Below are 26,291 nucleotides of genomic sequence, written 5' to 3'. Positions count from 1 at the left end.
GCTCTCAAAGATTTAGGAATCCCATACAATTCCAGCGCACCGTGAGGTCACAATTCTAGTTTCTGTAACCTGAGTACAAACGCGGGGCGAAGCGCAGAACCGTCTCACCTTAGAGAAAAAGCTCGGACTGGCAGGTTCTCCTCAACCTCCCAAGCCCCAGACTGCGCCTGCGCTAAACAGGCGCCCGCGCCGCGCAGGACTTTGTGCTCTGGAATTAGCCCAGTTTCCTGCTGCAGGCGTCGCGCTTGTTCGGACTCGGTCCTCCCTTCCCCGCCCCCCCTCCCTTCTGAACCACCACGCCCTAAAAGCGAAGGTGCCTCAGTTACCAGCCGGCTACGTTGCGCCTGCGCCGTGGCCCCTGGTTGCCGCCCCCCCACTCTGGCCTGGCGGCGGACCGGGGTTGGCTCTGCAGTTGCGCAGCTCTTGTCCCGGCCCTTCTACCCCGCCGCACCCCGCCGCCTCCTGACGCCGCGCGTGATGTCACCACGCCGGTGGCCGCCATTACAGAGACCCCAGCTCCAGGACTAGATCGAGCGGAGGAGGACAGCGGCCGGCGGCCGGGTACTTCTGGGAGAACTCGCGGGTTCGCGCTAGCGCCGAGCAGCCGCCAGTAGCCACACAAGTACCCCGGGAACCGGCGGCGGCGTGTGCGTGTGGCCCGTGTGCGGGCGGCGGCGCGGGAGTAGCGCGGAGCGGCAGCCGGTTCGGGCGGGTGGCATCATGGACGAGAAGGTGTTCACCAAGGAGCTGGACCAGTGGATCGAGCAGCTGAATGAGTGCAAGCAGCTGTCCGAGTCCCAGGTCAAGAGCCTCTGCGAGAAGGTGAGCTTCTTTCCGGTTGCAGGAGCCGCCGCGGGCCGAGCCCACTGAGGAGGCGGCGGCTGTGGGGAGAGTGCAACATGGCGGAGGCCGTCGGCCCGGGCCCCCCGAGCCTCCCAGACCGGCGCCCGGCGCGGCCCGGCGGCGGCTCCCGGGCGACCCGGCGCCCCCTGCCTCCTGCGCAGGGATTGGTTGTCGCCGCCACCGCCGCCTAAAATGGCGCCGTTCACCCGACTCCAGGGCTTCCGAGCCTCCAGCTTCGGTGCTGGGAAATGTGGCTGGGGGAGCAGAGACCCTGTGTGTTAGGGTCGGGCACGGTTTTGAGATGGATGTAAGAGGACTTGGGTTCTAAGGTCTGGGAAGGAGGTCTGTGACTCTACTGAGGTGGGTCAGAGGCTTTTTACTTGTACTCGGGCCTAACTCTTCGGTCCAGAGCTGTCCAGAGGATCCCCCAAAGGCAGGCTCGTAGGTTACACACCAAGACCTGTCTAAAGGTCACACAGCTTTAGTACTATTCTCGGCGGTTTGTGTTAAACTCATTGAGCAATCTTTGACAGAGACTTAAAACTGTGTGTTGTAAAAATTTTTAAATATACCTCTAACCTAATTTCTGCAAAGGTCGTGGTGGTAGATGGAGGGAGGAGTACAACTTATTTTTCATAGTTGGAACAAATGGAGAATTTGGTGAGTCATACTACATAAGGAGCTTTCAGATTGGAAATCAAGTGTCAATTTAATCTATGATTTATATGCTGACTCAAATTGGGTAACTGAAACCCTTCTGTAAACTGAACGTACTTGGCATTTTGCCATCTATTTTTAAAATGAACAGCGTAAATTTAAAGCAGCAAATTTTGTATCCCAGCTCTTTGTTTGAAAACTTACTTGTTGATATTTTTATGGGTTTAAGTAATGGTGGTAATACTAACGATAGCTGTACATTGAGCTTTTATTGTGTCCCATACATTGTGCTTAGCGTTTAAATATTTTTCAGATGTTGTAAATGGAATGCTGTAGTTGCTTTAGTAAGTCGATTTTAAATTACCTAATTCCGTTTTGGTTTTCCCTAGGGGTTGGGGAAACAGGTAGTCTATTTAACTATTGGCTGTGTCGTGTTTTTGAAGTCTTAGAAGTCAGCTTTCTAATGTATAGAAAATGCTTATCTCTCCTATAAATAGTTTCACTCTTGTCAAAATTAACTTTGCAGCATTTCATTTTAGTACAGAATTGCAGAATACCATATTCACATTTTGTGTTAGTGTAGAGAGTTATTAGAGAGCAATTATGCTGACTCGTTTGTGGTTTTGATGGGAAAATTGGGTTCATGAGTTTGATGTATTTACTTCTAAAGCAGGCTTTTTCAGAAATGCTGTAAATAAGTGCAATTTAAATGAGTGAAATTCAGATTTATTTATCCTAAGCCTGAACAACTCTCCTACTAGTTGATGAGGTGGCACATTACCTATTGGAGCTCAGTTTTACTGTTAGCAATGTATTGAGTCTTTTGTTCCTCTTTTACCCTTAATTTTCTTTCATCAAATGACAATGGTGTATGTAGTAAGGATTTAGAAATAGGCTTCTGAAACTTAATGTATATTGTCGGGCCTTAATTTCTAGGTGCTGTAAGTGATGATTTTAATGATTTTTAAAGATCAGTACTTCATATAAAGACATTGAGTCAGCAGTTGGCTAGATGACTAGTCATTTGTGTAGAAAACATTGAAAGAGAGGTAATGATGTAATTGAAAGACCACTGGACTTCAAGTTAGACCTGGACACTAGTCCTCTTTCTGCCACAGAGTAATTGTGACTGACCTTGGGACAACCACTTAGTCCACATTTTCCTGTCTGTAAACTAAAGACTTAAAAACAGATGTTCCAGGGACCCTTCTACTATGAAATTATATAATCCAATTTAGATGCATACATTGTGTTTAAATATTAAATATCTAATGACTATTCAAGATTGCTAACTTTTATGAAAGAAGTGAAAAGCAATGAAGTATAATCATGCTTATTCTCGGGGAGTCTAAATCTAGTTGGAAAACAGTAGTAGATGAATCAGGGAAGTAGTGGGTTTGTGTTAGAGACCAGAGGAGATAATACTGGGGGCTAAGGTTGGTTATCAAAAGCTTGATAATTTGGTAAATGTTGATTCTTGTCCACAATTTTGTAAAACTAAGATATAGTGAGATTAAACAATTTATACTTAGATCCCCACTGGTTATCCAATGTGGCCAGGTATTTGTTCTTAGAGTCAAAAAGATGGAAATAATGTTTGAAGTTAAGTTTCCAAAAAATGGATCCTTTGAGGGGGAATATTATACAGTCTTAATACTCTTTTTAACTTGTAAATATTTCAACTTCTGGAAGTATATTAATTTTGCAAACTAAATTAACTTAAAGGCAGCTATTCAGGCATATGAAATGAGTTAGGATGCATGACTCGAAATGATTTTTTGTACTAGAAAAGTTAACACAAAAGTTCTCTTTTCACTATTAATTGACTAGCCAAAGCACATATAGTGAAAGCTACATATTTTGAAAATCGTAAGGGAAACATGTTTACATTAGTATACTAGTTTTTTATTTCCTTTTAAAGAAAAAATTCTTGTTGGAGACAGGTACTTGGTAGTAGTTGATCATTTCTTTCATTATAAGAAGGAAAAATAATTTAAAAGCCTTCCATCTTCCTGAGCATGCCTGATCTGAATGAAATATTTAAATGGTAAAGATAGACTATACCATTAGAGGTATGGTGATTAAAAAATTCAGAAACCATTATTGTAGTATCCTATCAGCAATTAACAGTGGATGTTCAAAATGCAGAGAATCCAGGTGTGTATTAATTAGACAAAGGTGAATATGGTTTTTATGCAATTGACTAGTTAAAGTTTTTTCCCCCCAAAATGTGATCAAGGCTTATATCAAAACCAAGATGATTGTGTGAAGTATACTTTGTCATTTTGGGAATCATAATTTTAGTTGATTGCTGAAAAATTTGTGGTGAGTGAATGCAGTGTTGTCTTAAGTACACTTCTATAGTCAGTAACATTACTACATTTGTATGACTGGACTGGTATGTTTCCATTTACAGATTGGAAGAAGTAAATAGTATCAACTTGCTTTTGCATTAACTACAGTAAACACTCTTTTATTATGTGGCTTCAGCAGTGGTTTAATTTAGGTATGATTTTTGGCTTTGTGTTGTCAGGTCTTACCAAACTTGTGGAGAATGTTGTTTGATAGCCAGTTTCCCCCCCCCCCCTTTCCCCAAAGGAGTTCTTTACCTAGGTATGCTATTTTCCATTGCTCTGCAAACACTATAAATAAAATGCAGTCATTAAGTCTTCACATTTGTTACAGGAGTATGGGAAAAAGCAAACCCTTCTAAACTGGATGAGCTGCAAGATATTTGATCAAGGTTAAATTTCTATATGAAGTGGCTGATACATTTTTATGAGTCTGTATGTGTGCTTAATTTAAAAGGTTGTTTGGCTCATTTCCATAAAAGTAATTTGAATATTGGAAACAAATGGGGGGAAAGCATGATGCAGAATATTATTTTCATCATATTTTCACATATACAGTTCTCTTAAGTTTATGAGACATTTATTATCTTCAGTTATAGATAGAAACCAGAGACTCAAAGGTACAGTGATTTGACTTCAGGGGCTAAAGTGGGATTGCATAGGCTTATGGATTCTGTGCCCAGTGTTCTAGTCTTGCTTCACAGCCTTCCTCCCCTCTCTTTTCTTAGGGAGTGTTAATAATGAAAGATGGAGGTGAATTGGGGTCAAATTGTATTGTAGAATCAGCAGCTCTGTAAAATAAAACATTATTTTTATTCTGATTGCTCAAAGGCTTCCTATTCATGTCACACACTGTTGTCTCACTTTGTCCTGGAGGAAGAAACAGTAATAATTCTTGAATTTTGGATGTGGCTCACTGCGTTTTCCCCTCACATACCATTAGTGAGAAGAAAATGCCAGCTCATTTTCTGTGTATCCTCAGTGCAAATCATGATCTAGAAGGTGAAATCTAAAATATTCCAGGAAAGCATAAGTGACCTTTATATTGTACACTACGCTTGTAAAATCACTACAGCTTGTAAAATCCCTTTTTATCATAGCTTCCACAGTCAGACCTATTTGTGCCTTTTGTGTGTTTCGTGATCTCCCAGGCATGAAGCAGTAATGCACTTGGTTTTGGGTTGACTTACTGAGGAAACATTGAAAAGGTGAACAGTCCTACTATTCAGACACACAAGTCCCCTGACTCCCCTTTTATTTTCTCTGTCAGAGCCAAGAATTCTCTCTGCAAATATTGGCAGGTGAAACCCATGCTGTAGAAAGCATGCTAGGCACTGGAGGAGTGTATGTAATAATTGTAACATGGGTCAGGTGTCTCTCCACCACCCCCACCTCCACTTTGTATGGCAGCAGATATTGCTGGTGGTGGTGTAAGTCATTTGTCAGTTATTTGTGGAGTATGTGTTTAGTTTGGAGGAGATGTACAAGGAAAGCCAGGAGACATTAGGTTTGGATTGAAGTAATGGTAGGGGGAGGGTCTTTTTTAAAGGTACTGAGAAGGGAGGAAAAGTTAAGTGTGACAGAGAATCCCTTGTTTTACTTTTTTGGCCCATCTCTCATTTCTTTTTTTCTTTACTTATTTCTCATTACCATCTTTGCCTGAAAAAACCTTAAACCTGCACTCTCCTACACAAGTGAGCTATGAATTGGACTAGAACTATTAAGGGGGAAGATTTTGTTTTTGTTGTTTTAAATACCTTTTCTTTCACCTTCTGGAGCAGAGGTGGTAGAGGAGGCTCAAGTAGAGAGAGGTCTGGCTGCCAGTAAATGGGGGATTGGTTCTGAAAGAATTGTAAAGAGCAATCTGGAATTAACTGATTAATTTCTTAATGTTACAAAGTTACTATTGCCTCCTTACATATTGGTGTAGCATTTAGAATGGATGAACAAGGCAGTGACAGAAATGTGTGTATCTGAATCTGGGTATTTTCAGGGTGCCTGGGTGGCTCAGTCGGTTGAGCATCCAACTCTTAATTTTGGCTCAGGTCATGATCCCAGGTTCTTGGGATCAAGCTCCTCAGCAGGCTGCTGCTCTGCTGCCCCCCTCCCTCACTCATGGGAACACTCTCTCTCAAATAAAAATGAATCTGTATATTCTAAAGTGTACGTGACCAGTTGGCCAGTCACTCTGGTACTCCCATGTCCTTACCTCTGCTTTAGTCATTTAGTTACTACAGATGGGAGTATGGCTGATGTTGAGGGGGCTGAAAGAAGACTGAGAACCTCTTTCTAGAGTTCCCCTGGGAAACATTTCATTTACTTAGCTAGAGATGTATAATAAGTGTAATTCACTAGACTGTCGCATGTCAGTGGTGCTATGTGATGGTGTACATTTGGTTTTGGAATTCATTCAGTCAAAATTTATTAAGCCTCCATTATGTGTGTTATTCATTTTCACTGTTTAGCTTTGTCTAAATAGCATTATTTTAGGGATGTTAGTTCATTGCTCTAATAGTACAGTTTCATGTTAGTCAGGAGGTTGAGTTTGTAGTAAATTCTATAGATAGGAAAGGTTTTAGAATGTGTTAATAGTGATCAAGTGAATTTTATTTCTTTGCCACCCATTGTTTGTCAGCTGAGAGTATTTCCCCACTACTTGTTTCTGTTGGGTGGCTCTGACTTAATGAAAAGGCTTAAGAATTGCTTTAGTAAAATTTTAGTGATAGAAGGAACCTTAAAGACCATTTAGGCCAAGTCACCTGGTACAGATGAAGGAGCCCAGAGTGGCTGAATATTGTCCATATGGAGTGTTGTGGTGAGAATTTTTAAACAACTACATATATACCAACATTTCTCTGTTTAGTAGGTTGTATATATTTTTTCCCCTTTGCAGGCATGATTGGGAATGTTTAATTCGTGCATATGTGTAGGTTGGTTAGTAAAGACCTGGGCCAGTGTGTTGCATGGGAAACATAGGGTCTCTGAAGAAAATGAATGTCCATATTCTTCAGTGGTCATTGAAGAATATGGACATACATTTTCTTCAAAGATACAGATGATTATTTGACAGAGATGGAAAAACATCAGCCTATGTAGTATTTTCTTTTAATATAATTTTAGAATTTTCCCTAATCCCTGACCTTTTTCTTCTGGTTAGACACTAATCAAATAGTAACTACTGGTTCCTAGAACATTACATGGAGGGGTATAGTACTTTTCTAGTATAATCACACTGATAGTATGTATACAGTATAATCATACAGAAGACCAAAATGTTTCATACACTAGAGGCATCTCCAGAATAATTAAAGAAAAGGCAAATAATATGAAGAAAGATTATGATAATTAACTCAAAATTTGTTTGCTTCCACAGCTAGTAGTATGTCCTATATTATGTATCACACGAAAATAAAAATCTGTCCATATATACTAGTTTGCCATGAACCTTAATTTTTTTTTTTGCAGTTATGAAAATCTGGGAAACCTTCCATTTATCTTTCATAAAAGCAGTATGAAGCAAAATAAAATTCTCTTAGAGTATTGAAAAAATTTATTTTTTCTTGTGAATTTACTTTTTAAAAAAGTCTTCAAATGGGGGTGCCTGGTGGCTCTCAGTTAAGAGTCTGACTCTATTTTTTTAATGTTTGTTTATTTTTGAGAGAGAGAGCATGCGCACACATGTCGGGGAGGGGCAGAGAGAGAGGGAGATGCAGAATCCCAAGGAGGCTCTGGGCTCTGAGCTATCTGCACAAAGCCAAATGCAGGGCTTGAACTCACAAACTGTGAGAGCGTGACCTGAACCGAAGTCAGATGCTTAACTGAGCCACCCAGGCTCTCAAAGCATCCACTCTTGATACTGGCTCAGGTCATGATCGCACTGTTGTAAAATCGAGCCCTGCGTTGAGCTCCCTGTGCTGGGCACAGAGCCTGCTTGAGATTCTCTCCCTCTCCCTCTGCCCCCTCCCCCACTCTTTCTCAAAATAAATAAACATTTAAAAAAAATAAACCTTCAGATGTTTTTAATTCTGAAACTAAAAAGTAAAATTCAAAAATTAATTACTGCATTTTTTTCAGCTTTGCTTCTCTTATGCCTTTATGGCTATATTGGTAGAAGAAATACTCAACTATGATTAAAGTATTGAATGTTTAATTTATGTGAAGTAGAGTTCCAGTGAACATTTGAATTAATAACCAGATTTTTAATAGAAAAATATCTAAGAACATTATCTAGCTCTCTGTCAATAGATATTCAGAGAATTTGTGTGGACAGTCTGTATAAGAGAAAAATAACTGGTAATAAATAAACATGGAATAAAAAGTTTGAATTCCAAAATGAAGAGTACTAGTTAAGTCACAATGTAGCATTTTATATTTTAAGTAGATGGGAATAGGTACATTCTTCCATTTATTATTGTATTCAAGTTGGGCATAATTGAGCTTTATATAGTACATACGTAACAAAAAATGTTAGTATATTTAACTCTGTAGTTCCATAATTGAAAATTTCCTGAAAGTAAATTAAATAAACAATACATGTATAGATCTGTTTGGGAAGATATATTATACAGCAGTTTAAAGTGATCGCTATAATGCTATAGGACATTGGGTTCATGAATACGAACTTAAAATTTTTTTTTAATGTTTTTATTTTATTTTTGAGAGAGAGAGAGGCAGAGTGTGAGTAGGGCAGGGGCAGAGGGTGAGGGAGACACAGAATCTGAAGCAGGCTCCAGGCTCTGAGCTGTCCGGACAGAGCCTGACGTGGGGCTCGAACTCCCGGACTGTGAGATGATGACCCGAACCAAAGTCAGACGCTCAACCCACTGAGCCACCCAGGTGCCCCATGAATATGAATTTTAGTACACAAATTGAGATGTTAGCCAATTTGAAGCATGAAGTCTGTTTGTGAGTAGTTTTTGGTGTGGTAGGATTAAGACTACCACAATCTATTAACATTTTAATGTTCTCAAGTCTTCTCATATAAAGAATTTTTACATAGTTGCAATCGTTCTGCATTTTTAAATGTTTGCTTGGTTTAATAAGAAAAATGAATTAATATAGTCCATGACTTTTTCGACAGTACATGTTAAATAGAAATTATACTGCTATTGTGTGCCCTTAAGGAAATTAATATATAAATGGTTGGCGAATCATTGTTGGTCCCTGTTTTTCTTTTTTCTTTTTACTTGTCTTCCTTGAAATATCTTGACTTGAATGATTTGTGGAGTCTAATTTAAATTTGCTTTGGGGCACCTGGGTAGTTTAGTCACTTGAATGTCCAACTCTTGATTTCAGCTCAGGTCATGGTCTTGTGGTTTGTGGAATCAAGCTTCGCTTCAGGCTCTGTGCTGGCATTGCAGAGCCTGCTCAGGATTCTCTCTCTTTTCTTCCTCCCCTAGTTGCACACTTGATGCTCTCTCTCTCTCACAATAATAAATAAACATTTTTTTAAAAGACAGTATTTCTTATTTTAAAATTTTGGGTTTTTTTTCTTTTTTTTTTTTTTGTAATTTCATGTTATTATGGTGGTTAGGGATAGCCCATATGCCAAGAAACCAGATTGTTTTTACAGTAATTTGAAAAATAAACTTTTAAGGTTTCTGAATCTGAGCTCAGAATACAGAGAGGACATTGATAATAAATTAATGCTCTAAAGATTTCTTTTCTTCAAGTGGATCTCCAAATTCTTTTAATTTAGGACAGTAGAACATTTTAACTTTTCACGGTTAAGTTCTTATTACTGGATTACCCTATTCTAGTTTTAATCTTGTTCTAGGAAGGTTTTGTTTATTTTTGTTTTTTTTAAGGTTTATTTATTTTGAGAGAGAAAGTAGGCCTGCTCAAATGGGGGAGAGGCAGAGAGAGGAGGAGAGAGAATCCCCTTCTCTGGGGTTTCACAGCAGGCTCAGCGCTGTCAAAATGGACCAGGAGATTATGACTTGAGCCAAAATCAAGAGTCTGATGCTTTAATCGACTGAGCCACCCACGCGCCCCATTCTAGGAAATTTAAGGTCACATCTTTTTTCCTTAAATTCACTGATTTCAGTCTTTGCCATTTGACTGAAATTCAGTAGGGTTCCAATAAATTAAAAAATCAATATGATGCTAATTAAACTATTTTTAAAAACTTTAATTTTCTTTCAGTTGTTTATTAGCTGAGCCTGTTGAAGCTTTGGAAAAGTGTTTTAGGGAAGCAAAAAAGTTTGGGGTGTGTGTCTTTTTCTTTTGTTTCTGGGCCTAATTCAGGTGATATGAGGCTTTAAATTATAGGAATCAATATCAGAAAGTGAAAAGATAGTTATTAAATGTATAAATATTTCTAATGTTAATTAAGTTGCTTTGTAAATCTGGTTCTCCCATTTACTTTGAGTATAGGCTAGAGAGTTGAAGTTGTATAGCTACCTTTAGAAACTGACGGTTGGTTAAAAAAGAAAAAAAGAAAAGCAAAGAAAAACTGATGGTGAAGCCCTGCACGTTCTAAAGGTGACTCATTAGAGGTCTCATTAGGTGATCCATAGAGGGGTTTGGTTAGGTGCTTCTGAAGGTAGAAAGGCCTGACTCCATGTGATAGCACAACTTCTCTTTTTTTTTTTTTCTGTGATTAGTTTTTCCTGACTGCAAAATAATCCTCAGTGAGAACCACTGCAATCTTTATTGTTCTGGTGATAGTGTATTTTGGTGTAGTTATCATCTTAGAGGTGAGTTGAGGTTAAAACAAACAAACTATACTTAAATTCTTTGTAAGCTTGAATTTTTATTGTTAAAATATACTTAATAGTTGGCTTGATGGCATCTGATACATACTACTCTTTTCTGCAGGATTTAATTATAATTGTTCTAGTCTGAAATTTGGTAGGAAGGGAAGGAGTTTGGGCTTTCCCAGATTTAGAAGTTTAAAAGTTCACTTAATACAGTGTCCTTTCCCTTTTAGAGGATAAGTTGGTAACATCAACATAAAGAGAAGCTAGCTGTTAAATATGTTAATAGGTCCACCTCATGGTATCTTTCAGGAAAAGTGTATATGTATACTAGGGAGCCAATACTAGGATATACATTGCACTGCTTCCCCCCACTCCCTGCTATCCGCCCCCCCCCCCGCCCCGTATTATAATCCCTCAGGGAATACTCTACATCCAGCATGAGAAATTAACCAAATGAATATATATGCATTATGATCTCCAAGATAGATTGTTAGAAAAGCAGGCTGCTGAATAATACTTTTTTTTTTTTAATGTTTATTTAATTTTTGAGAGAGACAGCACAAAGGGGGGAGGAGCAGAGAGTGGGAGAAACAGACTCCAAAGCCCACTCCAGGCTCTGGTCTGTCAGCACAGAGCCTGATGCGGAGATGAGGAGGTGAACTGTGAGATCATGACCTGAGGCAAAGTCGGATGCTTAACTGACTGAGTCACCCAGACGCCCAATACTCTTACTAGTTTAAAAATGCAAAGGAAAACGAGTATGTTTTTGTAGGCATATAATATGTATGTAAAATTTGTAAATAAGGTTTGAAAGGATGTACATCAGGATACTGTTGGTGGTTACTTTGCCCAAGGGGAGTGAGATTGTGGAGAGTGGTCAAAGGGGACATTTAGGTTTTTTTGTTTTTTGGGGTCTTTAAATTTTATTTTCTTGTTTATTTATTTTTAGAGCATGCACTCGCGATGTAGGGGTGGAGAGAGAATCTTAAGCAGGCTGCATGCTCAGTGTGGGGGCTCGATCCCTCGACCCTGGGGTCCCTTTGACCCTGGGGTCGTGACCTGAACCGAAAGCAAGACTCAGAAGCTCAACCGAGTCACCCAAAGGGAACGTTCCCAAATTCCCAAAGGAACATTTAGTTTTATCTGCTCCAAAGTATTTTTTCCAAAGGTTGTCACTATAACCTTCACAGTTTTAAAAGTAAAAGTAAAGATACATTGTAGATGATTGTGGTTTGCTGAAATTGAGATAAAAGGAACAAATAGCATTTAGGTTTAAATGTCATTTTAGGATTTGAATGGAAATTTTGAGTAGCTTGTTATAAGGACATGAGGCAGTCATGAGTGGCAACTTTTTATTTTTCATACAGGGAATAGCCTTGTGGGTAAGCAAGTGTCAAGGGATGTATTTTGGAATGTAACTTCTTACAGAATTGTAAGATTTGTACAGTTCTGACCATCTGTTTTATTATGTCATTGTCTTTTTAAAACTTCTGAATAACTCGCAAGTTTTTTTGAAGTAGGACCTATCATTTCATTTGCAGCTATTTTCCTTACCATGTGCCAGGTGCTAAAAACACTGGACATGGTATTAATCCCAGACTTATTCATGGAATATACCTAGTGAAATTCTGCCTTTTAGTAATAATAAATCATGGGAGATTGGAATTACCCTAGCAATTTGGATTCTATATATTTTTTAAGAAATATCACTCTTTGAGACACAGTGGTCTAAGTTTTAAAATGTTAGGGGCAACTGGGTGGCTCATTCTGTTGAGCATCTGACTTCGGCTTAGGTCATGATCTCGTGGTTCATGAGTTTGAGCCCTGACCTGGATGGAGCCTGCTTCAGATTCTGTGTCTCCCTGTCTCTCTCTGCCTCTCCCCCACTCTTGCCCTGTCTCTCTCTCAAAAATAAATAAACTTTAAAATAAGCTTTTTAAATAAAATGTTAGATCAAATGAATGATTAATTTTTGGATGTCAGTGGTTGGTCATTGTCTTGAAATAGGCTCCCCAAGTGTTTGAAAACTTGAAAATAAGGGTTCTTGAACTTTGTTGTACCTAAGAAAGCACTGGAATAGAGTGAGGAGGGGAGACTAAAAAATTATTGATGCTTGGATCCCACTCACAAAGATTCTGGCTTAATTGAAGGAGGAGTAGCCTTGGCACCTGGATTTTTATTTTATTTTTTTCAAAGAGCTTCTCAAGTGATTTTTTTTAATGTTTGTATACTTTTGAGAGAGCGAGAGTTGGGGAGGGGCAGAGAGAGAGAAAGACACAGAATCCGAAGCAGGCTCCAGGCTCTGAGCTGTCAGCACAGAGCCCAAAGCAGGGCTCAAACTCAAGAACCTCCAGATCATGACCTGAGCTGAAGTCAGACGTTTAACGGACAGACTGAGTCAACCAGGAGGGGGAGGGAGGAGAGAGAGAGAGGGAGAGAGTGTATCCTAAGCAGGCTCCTTGCTGTCAGCACAGAGTCCAATGAGGGCTTGATCTCATGAACTGAGATCATGACCTCAAGCTGAAATCTAGAGTTGGATGCTTAATCCGCTGAGCCACCCAGGTGCCCTCAGGTGTTAGTTAGTTAGCTAGTTAGTTATTTGTTTATTGTGTTTATTTTTTTTTTAATTTTTTTTTAACGTTTTATTTCTGAGACAGAGAGAGTCAGAGCATGAACAGGGGAGGGTCAGCGAGAGGGAGACACAGAATCTGAAACAGGCTCCAGGCTCTGAGCTGTCAACACAGAGCCCGACGCGGGGCTCGAACTCACCGCGAGATCATGACCTGAGCCGAAGTCGGCTGCTTAACCAACTGAGCCACCCAGGCGCCCCTATTGTGTTTATTTTTTGAGAGAGAGAGAGTGTGAGTGGGAGAGGTGGAGGGGGAGGACGGGGGACACAGAATCTGAAGCAGGTTCCGGGTTCCAAGCTGTCAGCACAGAGCCTGACGCGGGGCTTGAACCCACAAAGCTGTGAGATCACGGCCTGAGCTGAAGTCAGCCACTTAACCGACTGAGCCACCCAGGCCCCCCTCCCCCTGCCCCCAGGTGATTTTTAAAGTGTGGCTAAGGTTGCATACCACTGCCTTAAAACCAGTCCTTGTTACCTTTGGTTGTCTCTCAAAATGTAATGAGCAATTAAGTTAGCAACAGTTCTCACCTTCATGTTCTCGTGTGTTGCCTTCCCTCACCCAGCCTCCCACTGTACATTCTGGAACATCATTCATAGTGCTAGCTGTACAGAGAAGAAAATGCTCAATAAATGTTGAGTGTCTGAGGTAAATACTTTAAATCCATTCTCAGAATAAATTTCTTTTACCTTCTTGGCTTAACTGAAACCTGGCTCTTCTCAGGAAATTATGTATTTCTCTAATAGCCTTCCCAGATAAATGGATGGATGCTGCTTTCCTCTAGCATAGAATTCCCTGTTTTTCAGGTTTCTGTTTTCTACCAAATACCCAAGCACCTTTCCTTACTACTGTTACCTATTATTTCTTCATTCTTCAGAGAACTTGGTACCAGTTTCTAGGCATGTACTTCTGATGTTGTTCTGAGAGACATCCATGTTTTTCCCTCAAGATGACCTCTCTAAGAGTACCCAGTTTAAGTTCTTGATTCATTCAAAAAATACACATTAAGTGCCTTTTACATCTCAGACATTGTTCTAGCAAGGTGCTGTGTACATGATGGTGAATTGAAGGAATCTAGTGAACATTTTAAACTCTTTGACAGTTGCCTGGAAAATAGATTAGAGTCAGGAAACATGGAAGCAGGGAGTTCAGTATGGAGGCTAGCACAGTAATCCAGGTGAGGTAGGTAATGGTGGCTTGGACCAGGGTAGTGGCAAAAAAAGCATAAATAAAAGCTGATTGATTTGCCATATGTTTTGGAGGGAGACTAGACCAGACTTGTGATGGATTGGTCGCTGAATACTAGTAGCCTTTAAGCTCTACTCTGTCTCAGATATCCACATGTCTAGCCCTACCTCTGAAATCATAAATTCACTTATCAGGTTTTCTGACAGGGAATCTTTGTTCTAATACTACTTTAATTAGACTTGTTCTTCAGTCCATGTCCTATTTCCCCTCTACATTTTGTACCTGGGGTGACCAACTGTCATGGTTTACCTGAGCACAACTGAGTCATCTCTTGGGATGCCAGACTTTGAGTGCTGAAACCAGTGTAATTTGGTCATCCTACACCTACCTGTCTTCCCTCTTGTCTACTCTTGTTGGGTATGCTTCAGTCCTGTTAGCCTTTTCCTGAGAATTGATACACATGATTGCATCTTGTCTGTTTTGGACCTTGTCCCATTTCCTACTCCTATCCCCTTTCTATAACTAACTCCTGCCAATTCCTTGGACCTCAGGCAGTTTTCCTAGCTTTCCCAGTGTTTGTGATCCTGAAACACTCCTGCTTACTCTAGCATGTCTTAGCACTTGGCCTGATCATTTTGTCTGCCTCTCTTGCTCCACTGTGCTTTTATAGGCTGTCATGTTTGTTGTGATGTCTTACTTACCCACCATTTACTCTTTCCCTTTCTTTTCACCACTTAACACAGCCAGTACTTTGTTACTTGTTTACTTGTTTGTGGTCCTCTGCCCCCAGTGACCTATCTTGTACACTATGCCCCCAGTGGCTAGGACAGGGCCTGGCACGTAGTATCACTCAGATGGTTGAGCAAATGAACGAACGATTGACTCCCAGTGTGCTTTAGTTTTGGGGATATGATAAATGATTAATAATAAATGTGTGTTGAATGACTGATAGGATTTCTGTTGAGTGAAATGTTATGCTGCCCTTAAAAGTAATGTTTGAGTTTGTGATTACATGGGGGAATGCATATACTACCAAACAATTTTATAAAAACCACGTATATTGAATAGTTAACAATTATAAAACAGAAAGTTTATCTTTTGGTATAAAGAATATAAAAATACAGGCAAAATTTTCGTGTTTCAAAAAAAAAAAAAAAGGTCAAGCGGAAATTAGAAACTTTTCCTCATAGCCTGGAATCTTGAAGTGCTGGCATATTTTAATTAGACATTAAAGCTAAGGAAATAGGTACCTGAATGTCTTGTTCCACTTTCATTAATCTTATATGGCTGCTAATAATAATCTGTTTAGCATGTAATTAGATAGTAACTGCTTGGCATAAAAACTGATAGTGATGAGAAGAATAGAACTGTGCATCTTGATACATGTTTTTTCCCCTAAGTGTCAGGAGTGAGATAGCAAATAGATGGAATCTGGCCATATCTTGCCCTTTTATGTTAATGGGATTACCAATGCCCACATTTTCATCTTCTACGGAGTCTGCCCCTTATGCTACATTAAGTGTAAATAACATGTCTTTGATATCTTTGTTAATGTTTCATGCCAAATGTATTGGTTTCTTTTTTCTCCATCCGTAGGCTAAAGAAATCCTGACAAAAGAATCCAACGTGCAAGAGGTTCGATGTCCAGTCACCGTCTGTGGAGATGTGCATGGGCAATTTCATGATCTTATGGAACTGTTTAGAATTGGTGGCAAATCACCAGATACAAACTACTTGTTTATGGGAGATTATGTTGACAGAGGATATTACTCAGTTGAAACCGTTACTCTGCTTGTAGCTCTTAAGGTAATTTCTGTTTTGTTTTGGCATTTTGTACTGGGTGAGACAGTCTTGAATGTTCTTCTTTTCCTCAGTAATTTGTGATTTTCTTTGAATGTTCAGTTTTAGGATAAAACTCCATATTTAGGAATGCAAGTATTCAGGTTTGGGGCTTAAAAATCACAGGTCTGTCTTCATTCTGAATAAGGGGATGGTACAGAATAAAAGTAAAAAGGTTATTATGCAGGTTATTTGAAAAATGTTAGAGGGCTGGTCAAATAGAAACGTAACTTTAGTTAATCGGGATGTGGAGAAGTAACATAATTATCTTTCTAGATGCTTTTGAAATAAAATATACTAAATGTCAGAATGTTTACATCTTTTGACACAGTAATCCTATAATTAGACTTTTACTAAAGAAGAAATTCAAGAGGAAAAGAGCTTCATTTACTTGAAAACCTTAACGGTGACATTATTTTTAATACCAGAAAAAGAAGATCTAAAAAGCCAACAAAAGTGAATATCGAAATTAAGATTTATCTCAGTGGAATAGTTTGCAGCCATTAAAACTTGACAATCTAGAAAAGCAAGTTGCGTTATACCAGTTGTAGCTTTGTGAAATATACAAAGATCTGAAAGTGAAAACAGTGGTAGAATGGTCGATAGCTTTTAGAATGGCAGGCTTCTGTCTTCCTCTAGGAAGTATGACTTTACTTTTAGGAGAGATTCTATTAAAGAACATTCACATTGGGAACTAGAATGTATTATGCTAAGGGAAATAGAGAAAGACAAGTATCGTATGATTTCACTCATGGGGAATCTAACAAACAGATGAACATGGGGAAGGGAAGGAAAAATAAGATAACCAAGAGGGAGGCAAACCATAAGAGACTTAAATATAGAGAACAAACCAAGGGTTGCTGGAAGAGCTGTGGGTGGTAGGGTGGGCTAAGTGGGTGATGGGCATTAAGGAGGGTACTTGTTGGGATGAGCATTGGGTATTATATGTAAATGATGAATTGCTAAATTCTGAAAAAGCTATATGTTAATTAACTTGGATTTAAATAAGGGGGAAAAAGAACATTCACAGTGATAAAATGGCTGCCAGAAACTTATAATATTGGGTAAGTGGTAACATGTAGTTTTGGCAAGAGCTGAATTGTAGGCAATTAATACAATGTATGTGTTTATGTAGCTACTAGTCTGAATCATGTAATGTGCTACAAAACATTTTTGGAGGATAGTATGTTCCGCATCTGTAAAATGAAGCAGTTAGATTAAATGTTGGATTAAAAATTTATGATGACTCTAGATACTGTGAAAACAACCTTGCAAACTAATCTGTACGCAAAGCCCAGGATGAATCCCAGTGCTCAGAGGAGGAATGAATATGCTGCCTTTAAGAATTCATATTTGCGGGGCACCTGTCAGTGGGTTCAGTGTCCGAATTTGGCTCAGGTCATGATCTCACAGTTGTGAGTTCGAGCCCCGCATTGGGCCCTGCACTCATAGTGTGGAACTTGCTTGGGATTCTCCCTCCCCCTCTCTTTTTGCCTCCCTCCCACTCATGCTTTCTCTATTTCTCAAATTAATTAATTAAAAAGATAATTCATATTTGAAGGTTGTGGGACTGAATTGTGCTGCATGCCCTTCCCCCAGCCCCTTTCATACGTTGAAGTTTTAACCCCCAGTACCTCAGAATGTGACTGTATTTGGTGATAGGACCTTAAAGAGGTAATTAAAGGAAAGTGAGGTCATTTGGGTGAGCCCTAATTCAGTATGACTAGTGTCCATGTAAGAAGACATTAGGACACAGATACAAAGTGAAAATGATCAGACATGTGGAGAAGATGACCATTTGTTAGCCATGTAGACAGGCCTTCAGACTAATCACACTTTGATCTGGATTTCCAGCCTCCAAAACTGTGAGGAAATAAATTTCTGTTGTTTAAGCTGCCCATTTGCTGTACATTGCACACAAATCGGGGAGTCGGGGGAAGGAAACTTCAGCAGGTGATGCTTGGACAGTTGGATTATCCATATGCAAAAAAAAAAGAAAAAGATACCTCATACCGTACAAATGAATCAAAATCAGACACTTAAATGTAAGAGCTAAAGCTTTGATGCTTCTAGAATAAAACACAGGATAAAATATTTGTAACCCTGGGTTAGGCAGTCATTTCCAAGATAGGATAAGAAAAGCATAGTCCAGGGGCGCCTGGGTGGCGCAGTCGGTTAAGCGTCCGACTTCAGCCAGGTCACGATCTCACGGTCCGTGAGTTCGAGCCCCGCGTCAGGCTCTGGGCTGATGGCTCGGAGCCTGGAGCCTGTTTCCGATTCTGTGTCTCCCTCTCTCTCTGCCCCTCCCCCGTTCATGCTCTGTCTCTCTCTGTCCCAAAAATAAATAAAAAAAAAAAAAAAAGAAAAGCATAGTCCATTAAAAAATTATTTTTTAATTTTTTAATGTTTGTTTATTTTTGAGAGAGAGAGAGAGACAGAGACAGAGTATGAGCCGAGGAGGGACAGAAAGAGGGAGACACAGAATCAGAAGCAGGCTCCAGGCCCTGAGCGGTCAGCACAGAGTCCGATGCGGGGCTCGAACCCACGAACTGTGAGATCATGGCCTTAGCTGAAGTTGGACACTTAACTGACTGAGCCACCCAGGCGCACCCCCCCAAAGGAAATTATTAAATTGGACTTCATCAAAATTAAGAGTTTTTGTTTTTCAAAAGACATCAGTAAGAAAAAAAAATTGCGTTCATATAATAAAAATGTATTTTAATTCAATAAGACGAAAAGGGACAAAACACTCAGATATTTCACCCGAGAAGATAAATAGTAGAAAAGCACATAAAAAGATGTTCAAAACCATTAATCATGGAAATGTAAATTAAAGTCCTAATCACACTCATTAGAGTGACTATCATCAATAATAATGCTGATAATATCAAGTCTTAGTTTATGGAGAGATTAGAACCTTCATACACCAACCATTTTGAAAAATAGTTTGGCAGTTTCTCAAAAAATTAAGCATACTTGTACCCATAACACCAAGCAGTTATAGTGAACTGGGAATATACCCAAGAGAAATGAAAGTATATTATAACTTTTTTTAAAGTTTTATTTATTTTGAGAGCAAGAGCCAGAGAATGAATCCCAAGCACTGTCAGTGCAGAGCCCAGCATGGGGTTTAAACCCACGAACCATGAGATCATGACCTGAGCCAAAACCAAGAGTGGGGTGCTCAACCAAATAAGCCACCCAGGTGCCCCAAGTAGATTGTAACTTTGTACAAAAACTTAATGGGAGATGATCATAGCAACATTTCCATAATACTCAAAAGCTGTAAACCATCCCAGTATTCATCCTATTGGTAAATAAATAAGCAAAATGTGGTATAATAGCCATACAAGGGAATAGTGTACAGCAATAAAAAAACAGAATAATCCACTGATTCATACACAGATGAGCCTCAGAGATATTCTGATGAGTGTATGAGGCCACACAAAAAAGTATTATTCCATTTTAAGAAATTTCCACAAAAAGCAAATCTCAAAAGACAAAGTTAAGTCACTGGTTGGGAGTAGGAGTTGGACAGCTTATGGCTGATATTTTTGGACTGGTGGAAAGGTTCTAAAATGATTGTGATGGTTTTTGTATAACTGTAAATTTACCAAAAGTCATCTAACTGTAGACAGAAATTTCATGATTGGAATATTACAGCTGATGATTATGTTTTGTATAAAAGTTGGTAGTCGTAGGAGTTTGATTTTAATTGAGATAGGCTTTGCTGATACTCCATGGTCAAATAACTATAGATGTGGGATTTGGGATTTCATTTTACTGTGGTGTGGGGGCATGGGGTCCCCCCCACCACTACCAAAATTGGAACTCTGGATTTTCTTGTAGAGTTTGCTGAACTGTCATTTGGTTTTTGAAAGAGCCAGGTGTTCGTATGTTTTGTTTTCTCATTTTAGGTTCGTTACCGTGAGCGCATCACCATTCTTCGAGGAAATCATGAGAGCAGACAGATCACACAAGTATATGGTTTCTATGATGAGTGTTTAAGGAAATACGGAAATGCAAATGTTTGGAAATATTTCACAGATCTTTTTGACTATCTTCCTCTTACAGCCTTGGTGGATGGGCAGGTATGTAGGTCTTACTAAAAGTTACATTGCTGGTTATTTTCAAGAATCTGCTTTCTTTTTTTTTTTTTTTTTTTTAATTTTTTTTTTTTAACGTTTATTTTTGAGACAGCATGAACGGGGGAGGGTCAGAGAGAGGGAGACACAGAATCTGAAACAGGTTCCAGGCTCTGAGCTGTCAGCACAGAGCCCGATGCGGGGCTTGAACTCACTGACCGTGAGATCATGACCTGAGCCGAAGTCGGCCGCTTAACTGACTGAGCCACCCACGCGCCCCAAGAATCTGCTTTCTTAATGTTTAGGGCCAGTCATTTTTCCACCCTCACATCCCTTTTAGACTTCTAAAGTACCTTCTCTGTATCAAGCATTGACTGAACTGTTAAGTTGGGACCACAAGGATAGAAGATGTAGCCCATCCATCCTCTCAAGTTGTTTCTGGACAAGTCTTGAAGATGTAACTAGCTATTTACTCACCAGGTAGAGAAGTGCACAGAAGAAATTGCAAGAAAATTCTATGAGAAGGAAGGTAGTCTGTGGTGAGGGTAAGGTCAGAAAAATGTTTCTTTGGAGGAGTTGATTGAAGTGGAGTCTAGGTGTAGTAGCAATGATTTATCAGGAAGAAAGGGATTATGTTCAATAGTTGAGAGTGGGCTGGAAGAAAGACTGACCCTGCAGATACAAGCCTGGTTCTGGCAGAACACAGAAACCCTAGTGAGACCAAGTGATGTGGGCTGACCAAATCCAGAATGTGTGAATTTTCTTCTATATGAGGTTAACATTATAAACCACTCTTTTCAGATATTCTGTCTACATGGCGGCCTGTCACCATCCATAGATACACTGGATCACATCAGAGCACTTGATCGCCTACAAGAAGTTCCTCATGAGGTATTGACTCTTATTTGGTAGAGAGAGGGAAAATTTAATTGTAACTTAATTTCTTTTATGTATTCTCTACATTAATGCTTAAAAATGACCCCATGTGGTATGAACAGCAACCTCATTCTTCAGAAGAAGCTAATATTAAGAAGCCTGCCAAGATAACAGTGCCTTTGGGACTGGCCTTAGAATCTGGGTAGTTGTCTTCAGAGCTCTCCTTTCATTACTGGACTATACTGCCTAATGTTGAAATTTGCGTACTATAGGTAGGTTAGTAACTCGTTAGGGTTTGTTGCTCTTGGGGCTCATTGATGTAGGATGTACTTCTAAAAACATCTGGAAATAGTTTCTTACTTACTTGACACACATATTTGACTTTAAAGCAGACCTTAAGCTTTTTGAAGCAAATATCACTCAAAAAATGTGACTTTGTAGGGTGCCGCTTCTGATGAATTACTCAAATCGTTTTTGCAAGAGGCTGTTTAAAACTGAACTTGCAATAAACAAAACAAAACTTGCTTTTTAGGGTCCAATGTGTGACTTGCTGTGGTCAGATCCAGATGATCGTGGTGGTTGGGGTATATCTCCTCGAGGAGCTGGTTACACCTTTGGGCAAGACATTTCTGAAACATTTAATCATGCCAATGGCCTCACATTGGTGTCCAGAGCTCACCAGCTGGTGATGGAGGTATGTTCTCCTCTTTGAAACCTGATTTGCTTTTTATGTATTTTTTAAAAATGTTTATTTACTTATTTTGATAGAGGGCATGAGCATGGGACGGGCAGAGAGAGGAGGGGGGAGAGAGAAATCCCAAACAGGCTCTTTGCTCGAACTCATGAATTGTGAGATCATGACCTGAGCCTAAATCAAGAGTCTGACACTTAATGGACTGAGCCACCCAGGCGCCCCCTTATTTGTTTTTTTAAGTAAACTTATGGAAGATCTTAGGGATGGATTTTGGGTTTGTTTTTTTTTTTTTTTGGAAGGGGATAGATCAGTTAGTGATATTAATGATGAGAATATTCCATGTGTTCCTTCCAATAAATTTGCCTGAGCTTTTTCAGTAGATGCATACTAGAATTAAAATCTCAAGCTTTTGATCACAGTGAATTTCATAGTTGACATACTTTCAGAGATGTCTTTAATGACTGGGTAGTGCTTGGGATTTTAGAGTGGGAAAGTAAGATTCAGGGAACAGGAGAGGAGGGAATGTAGCATTTTATGGTTTCAATTCTGTTTATTTCATGTATTTAACAGGTAAATGTAAGGAGGGGAGATTGAGATGAAATAGAAAAATGTTCACTGGTCCTTTGGATGGTAGAATTATAGGTGATTTTAAAGAAGAAACCAAAGGGGAGATGGGCTAAGTTCTTAGTATAGAACATTGATTAGCATATTTATAATATTAGGGGCCTATTTAGATTAATACTAAGTGGTTGTTATAAAATTATGACTTTACTAGAGATATGGAAAGATACTTGTGTACAATACTTAAAACATAACTCACGTATTCAGATGGACTTCAACAAAATGAGGCTGGAGATCCTAGAGGCCTATTTTCTTTGTACCTGGTCAGTGACCAACGTGGGGACCTTCACCTATGACTAAGAATTAATATGGTATTAAATTAGCCAGAAACAAAACATTAGTATTCTTCAAGCTTTGTGGGAAGGGGAGATCTTTTTTCTCTCTTGAGTCATATTTAATTGTAAATAAGGGAGTAAAATAGGTTTTTATCACTTTTCCTTGTAGGGGTATAACTGGTGCCATGACCGGAATGTAGTAACAATTTTCAGTGCTCCAAACTATTGTTATCGTTGTGGTAATCAAGCTGCAATCATGGAACTTGATGATACTCTAAAATACTCTTTGTAAGTATTTACACCTGAGTAGATGGCTGCCATTACAGTTGAGTCAAATTGTATAGTTTGAATGGGGGGGGTGGTGTGTAAGAATTGAAGGGTTCATGCTAAATTCAGATTCCAATTTGATTTTTGTTTCCTTTTTTTTAATGTTTATTTATTATGGAGGGGGGAGGGGCAGAGAGACTCCCAAGCAGGCTCTGCACTGTCAGCACAGAGCCCGATGCGGAGTTTGATTGCACAAACCATGAGATCGTGACCTGAGCTGAAACCCGAGTCTGGAGTTTGACTTGAGTCCCTCAGGCCATCTTTATGTTTCCTTTTGAACAGACCTCTGATATGTTGAAACACATCAACAGAAACCTGGTACTGTATAGATTCTGATGTGTGAATTATTAGGATTTTAACTTTTAAACACTTGTTTTAAATGTGGAATTCATAAAATATATCCTGAGGTTAGATTACAAATACAGTACATTGGGCTCTTTAAATTTTATTTATTCAGTGGAACCCGCCTTTCATATAATCTTAGAAGGAACTCTGATATGTAAAAATTCTATCTGAAGTTGCATCAGCTCTTCGAGGAGGTGTGCCACTACAAGACTCTTATTAAATGCATGATTAGGCTACAATTAAGGTTCTCTTCCATTAAGGCAAGCTTAAATCATACAGGAAAAATATTATAAAGTCTGAAAGAATAATGTTCTTGATTTTGATTGTCGGTACATTGGTAACGTGCTATATAAACAAAAATGTTTTGTTTTTTCAGCTTGCAGTTTGACCCAGCACCTCGCAGAGGCGAGCCACATGTTACTCGTCGTACCCCAGACTACTTCCTGTAATGAAATTTTAAACTTGTACAGTATTGCCATGAACCATATATTGACCTAATGGAAATGGGAAGAGCAACAGTAACTCCAAAGTGTCAGAGAATAGTTAACATTCAAAAAACTTGTTTTCACACGGACCAAAAGATGTGCCATATAAAAATACAGAGCCTCTTGTCATCAACAGCCGTGACCACTTTAGAATGAACCAGTTCATTGCATGCTGAAGCGACATTGTTGGTCAAGAAACCAGTTTCTGGCATAGCGCTATTTGTAGTTACTTTTGCTTTCTCTGAGAGACTGCAGATAATAAGATGTAAACATTAACACCTCGTGAATACAATTTAACTTCCATTTAGCTATAGCTTTACTCAGCATGACTGTAGATAAGGATAGCAACAAACAATCATTGGAGCTTAATGAACATTTTTAAAATAAGTACCAAGGCCTCCCCTCTACTTGTGAGTTTTGAAATCGTTTTGTTTATTTTCAGGGATACCGTTTAATTTAATTGTATGATTTGTCTGCACTCAGTTTCTTTCCCTTCTCAAATCTCAGCCTCATGTCGTTCTTTGTTATTGTCAGAACCTGGTGAGTTGTTTTGAACAGAACTGTTTTCCCCCCCTCCTATAAGACGATGTTACTGCACAAGAGCACTGCAGTGTTTTTCATAATAAACTTGTGAACTAAGAACTGAGAAAGTCAAATTTTAATTGTATCAATGGGCAAGACTGGTGCTGTTTATTTAAAAGATACATCAATTGATAAATTTTAGAATTTGTAGAATTCTAGGTAAAGAAAAATAAAAACTAAGGTCACTATATAATCTCTCTGCTAACTCCTTGACATTCTTCAGATGATTTTCAGGACTTGTAATCCAGATAGTACAATTTGTCAGATAGCCATCGTGCTCTTCGTGCGTTCTTCCTGCATATTAACTGGCCTGCAAGAAGGGAAATCTGTGCAACTTCAGGAAGACCCAACTGTGTTTAATTGTTTGGTTTTTGTTTTAATAAAACATCATGTTTTCAGGTGGAGCTTAACAAACTAATGTGTCTACTTATCAGTCAGTGCAGTTTCTGATGGTAAATATCCTATTGCTATGTATGTTAGATGGACTCTAAAATGATTGACAGATTTTGTACATTGCTTGTCATGTGATCTTAGAGTTAATTTTGTCTCAGATAAAAAAGCTGTTAAAGCATTATCCTGTATTAAGCTCTTTAAGTGAAACTAGTTAAACCAAATAGAAAACTGTTGCTAGATCTTGGTTTAGTGTTATGTGCATTCACCCAAGGACTAAAATGGCATTTGAAATGAAGTGGCAGGGCTAAGCACTTAATGAGTTTTCCCCCACCCTTTTATCCTTTGAATAGGATTAGGAAGTTAAAACAGTTCTTCTGTGGAAACTACTATTTGGTCATCTAAAGCTATGAGGGTAAACTTCAGGGCACTTGATCATTACTTGTGTGAATGTAGTAATAAAAGTTCCTTTGCTTTGTATTGTGTTGAACTTGGAACTGACAAGGAAGTTTTCTCATATCTAAGATGTGAGTAAAATACACATTCTGTTGTTTTATTTTATTTTATTTTTTATTTTTTAATGTTTGTTTATTTTTGAGAGAGAGACAGAGTGCAAGTGGGGAGGGACAGAGAGAGAAGGAGACACCGAATCCAAAGTAGGCTCCAGGCTCTGAGCTGTCAGCACAGATCCCAATGTGGGGCTCGGAACTCCTGAACCATGAGATCGTAACCTAAGCTGAAGTCAGATGCTCAACAGATTGAGCCACCCAGGCACCCCACACACATTCTGTTTTAAAAATGGTCTAGTTTCTTTTTTATCTGTCCTCTGATCTAATTGACAGTATTTTTGGTGGCTTGTGGAATTGATGGTCCAAAGCAAAAAGCCCTGTTTTTCTATATCTGCATTCCATTTTATTCTTTTCATGCTTTCACAAGAAATACATGTATCTTTTTTTTTTTTTTTTTTTTTTTTTGCTTTGTCACTTTATGCCCTTTCTCTTTGAACAAATAATTTATTGTGTGCCATAGTTTTAACCCAGTGTCCAAGTAATTTAGATACCAGGCAGCTGGTTTTCAGGTACTGTGGTAACAGAATTGGCTTTAAAGGAATGCATATCTTCAAATTGACATGTGGTACTATCATTCAGGTGTACAAATTCTCTAATTGTTGTGGTTAGCAGAAAAGGGCTCGTGGCCAGAATGGCTTGGGTTTAGAATGATTGCCAGAATTTCAACTAATTTTCTAGTTGTACAGAAAGACTGGAGTTTAACCATCTTAACTGGGAAGTGTTAGTTCCCTACCTATGAAATGAATTAAAAAAATGCATTGGTAAGTATAGTAATTTCCTTTAATAATAATAAGTAATTGCTGTTGCTGATTTGTCAATTAGTAACAGATTAAAAG

The 26,291-nt window shown here is 39.0% G+C and overlaps 1 protein-coding gene across 2 annotated transcripts; it reads left to right on the top strand.

Annotated features, from left to right (window-relative positions):
• The first annotated feature begins 498 nt into the window (after window positions 1-498).
• Window positions 499-24,564, top strand: PPP2CA (protein phosphatase 2 catalytic subunit alpha). 2 transcript variants are annotated; one of them, XM_049649184.1, is made up of 7 exons: window positions 499-822; window positions 15,964-16,173; window positions 20,124-20,297; window positions 21,093-21,182; window positions 21,700-21,861; window positions 22,927-23,045; window positions 23,806-24,564. In XM_049649184.1, the coding sequence occupies exons 1-7, from the start codon at window positions 721-723 to the stop codon at window positions 23,876-23,878; spliced, it is 930 nt and encodes a 309-aa protein (XP_049505141.1). In that variant the 5' UTR covers window positions 499-720; the 3' UTR covers window positions 23,879-24,564. The 2 variants fall into 2 exon arrangements, with proteins under 2 accessions (XP_049505141.1, XP_049505142.1); XM_049649185.1 differs by lacking the exon at window positions 499-822 and adding an exon at window positions 13,651-13,827.
• The last annotated feature ends 1,727 nt before the right edge of the window (window positions 24,565-26,291 follow it).

This window comes from Panthera uncia (assembly GCF_023721935.1).
Source record: "Panthera uncia isolate 11264 chromosome A1 unlocalized genomic scaffold, Puncia_PCG_1.0 HiC_scaffold_17, whole genome shotgun sequence".
NCBI lineage: Eukaryota > Metazoa > Chordata > Mammalia > Carnivora > Felidae > Panthera > Panthera uncia.
This window is presented reverse-complemented; position numbering and strand designations above follow the sequence as displayed.

Bases quoted from the DNA above. Each gene is read 5' to 3' on its own strand.
- PPP2CA (XM_049649184.1), top strand. From the start codon at position 721: ATGGACGAGAAGGTGTTCACCAAGGAGCTGGACCAGTGGATCGAGCAG. The intron at 823-15,963 runs GTGAGCTTCTTT...CTCCATCCGTAG, and splicing joins TCAAGAGCCTCTGCGAGAAG to GCTAAAGAAATCCTGACAAA. The intron at 21,862-22,926 runs GTATGTTCTCCT...TTTTCCTTGTAG, and splicing joins CTCACCAGCTGGTGATGGAG to GGGTATAACTGGTGCCATGA.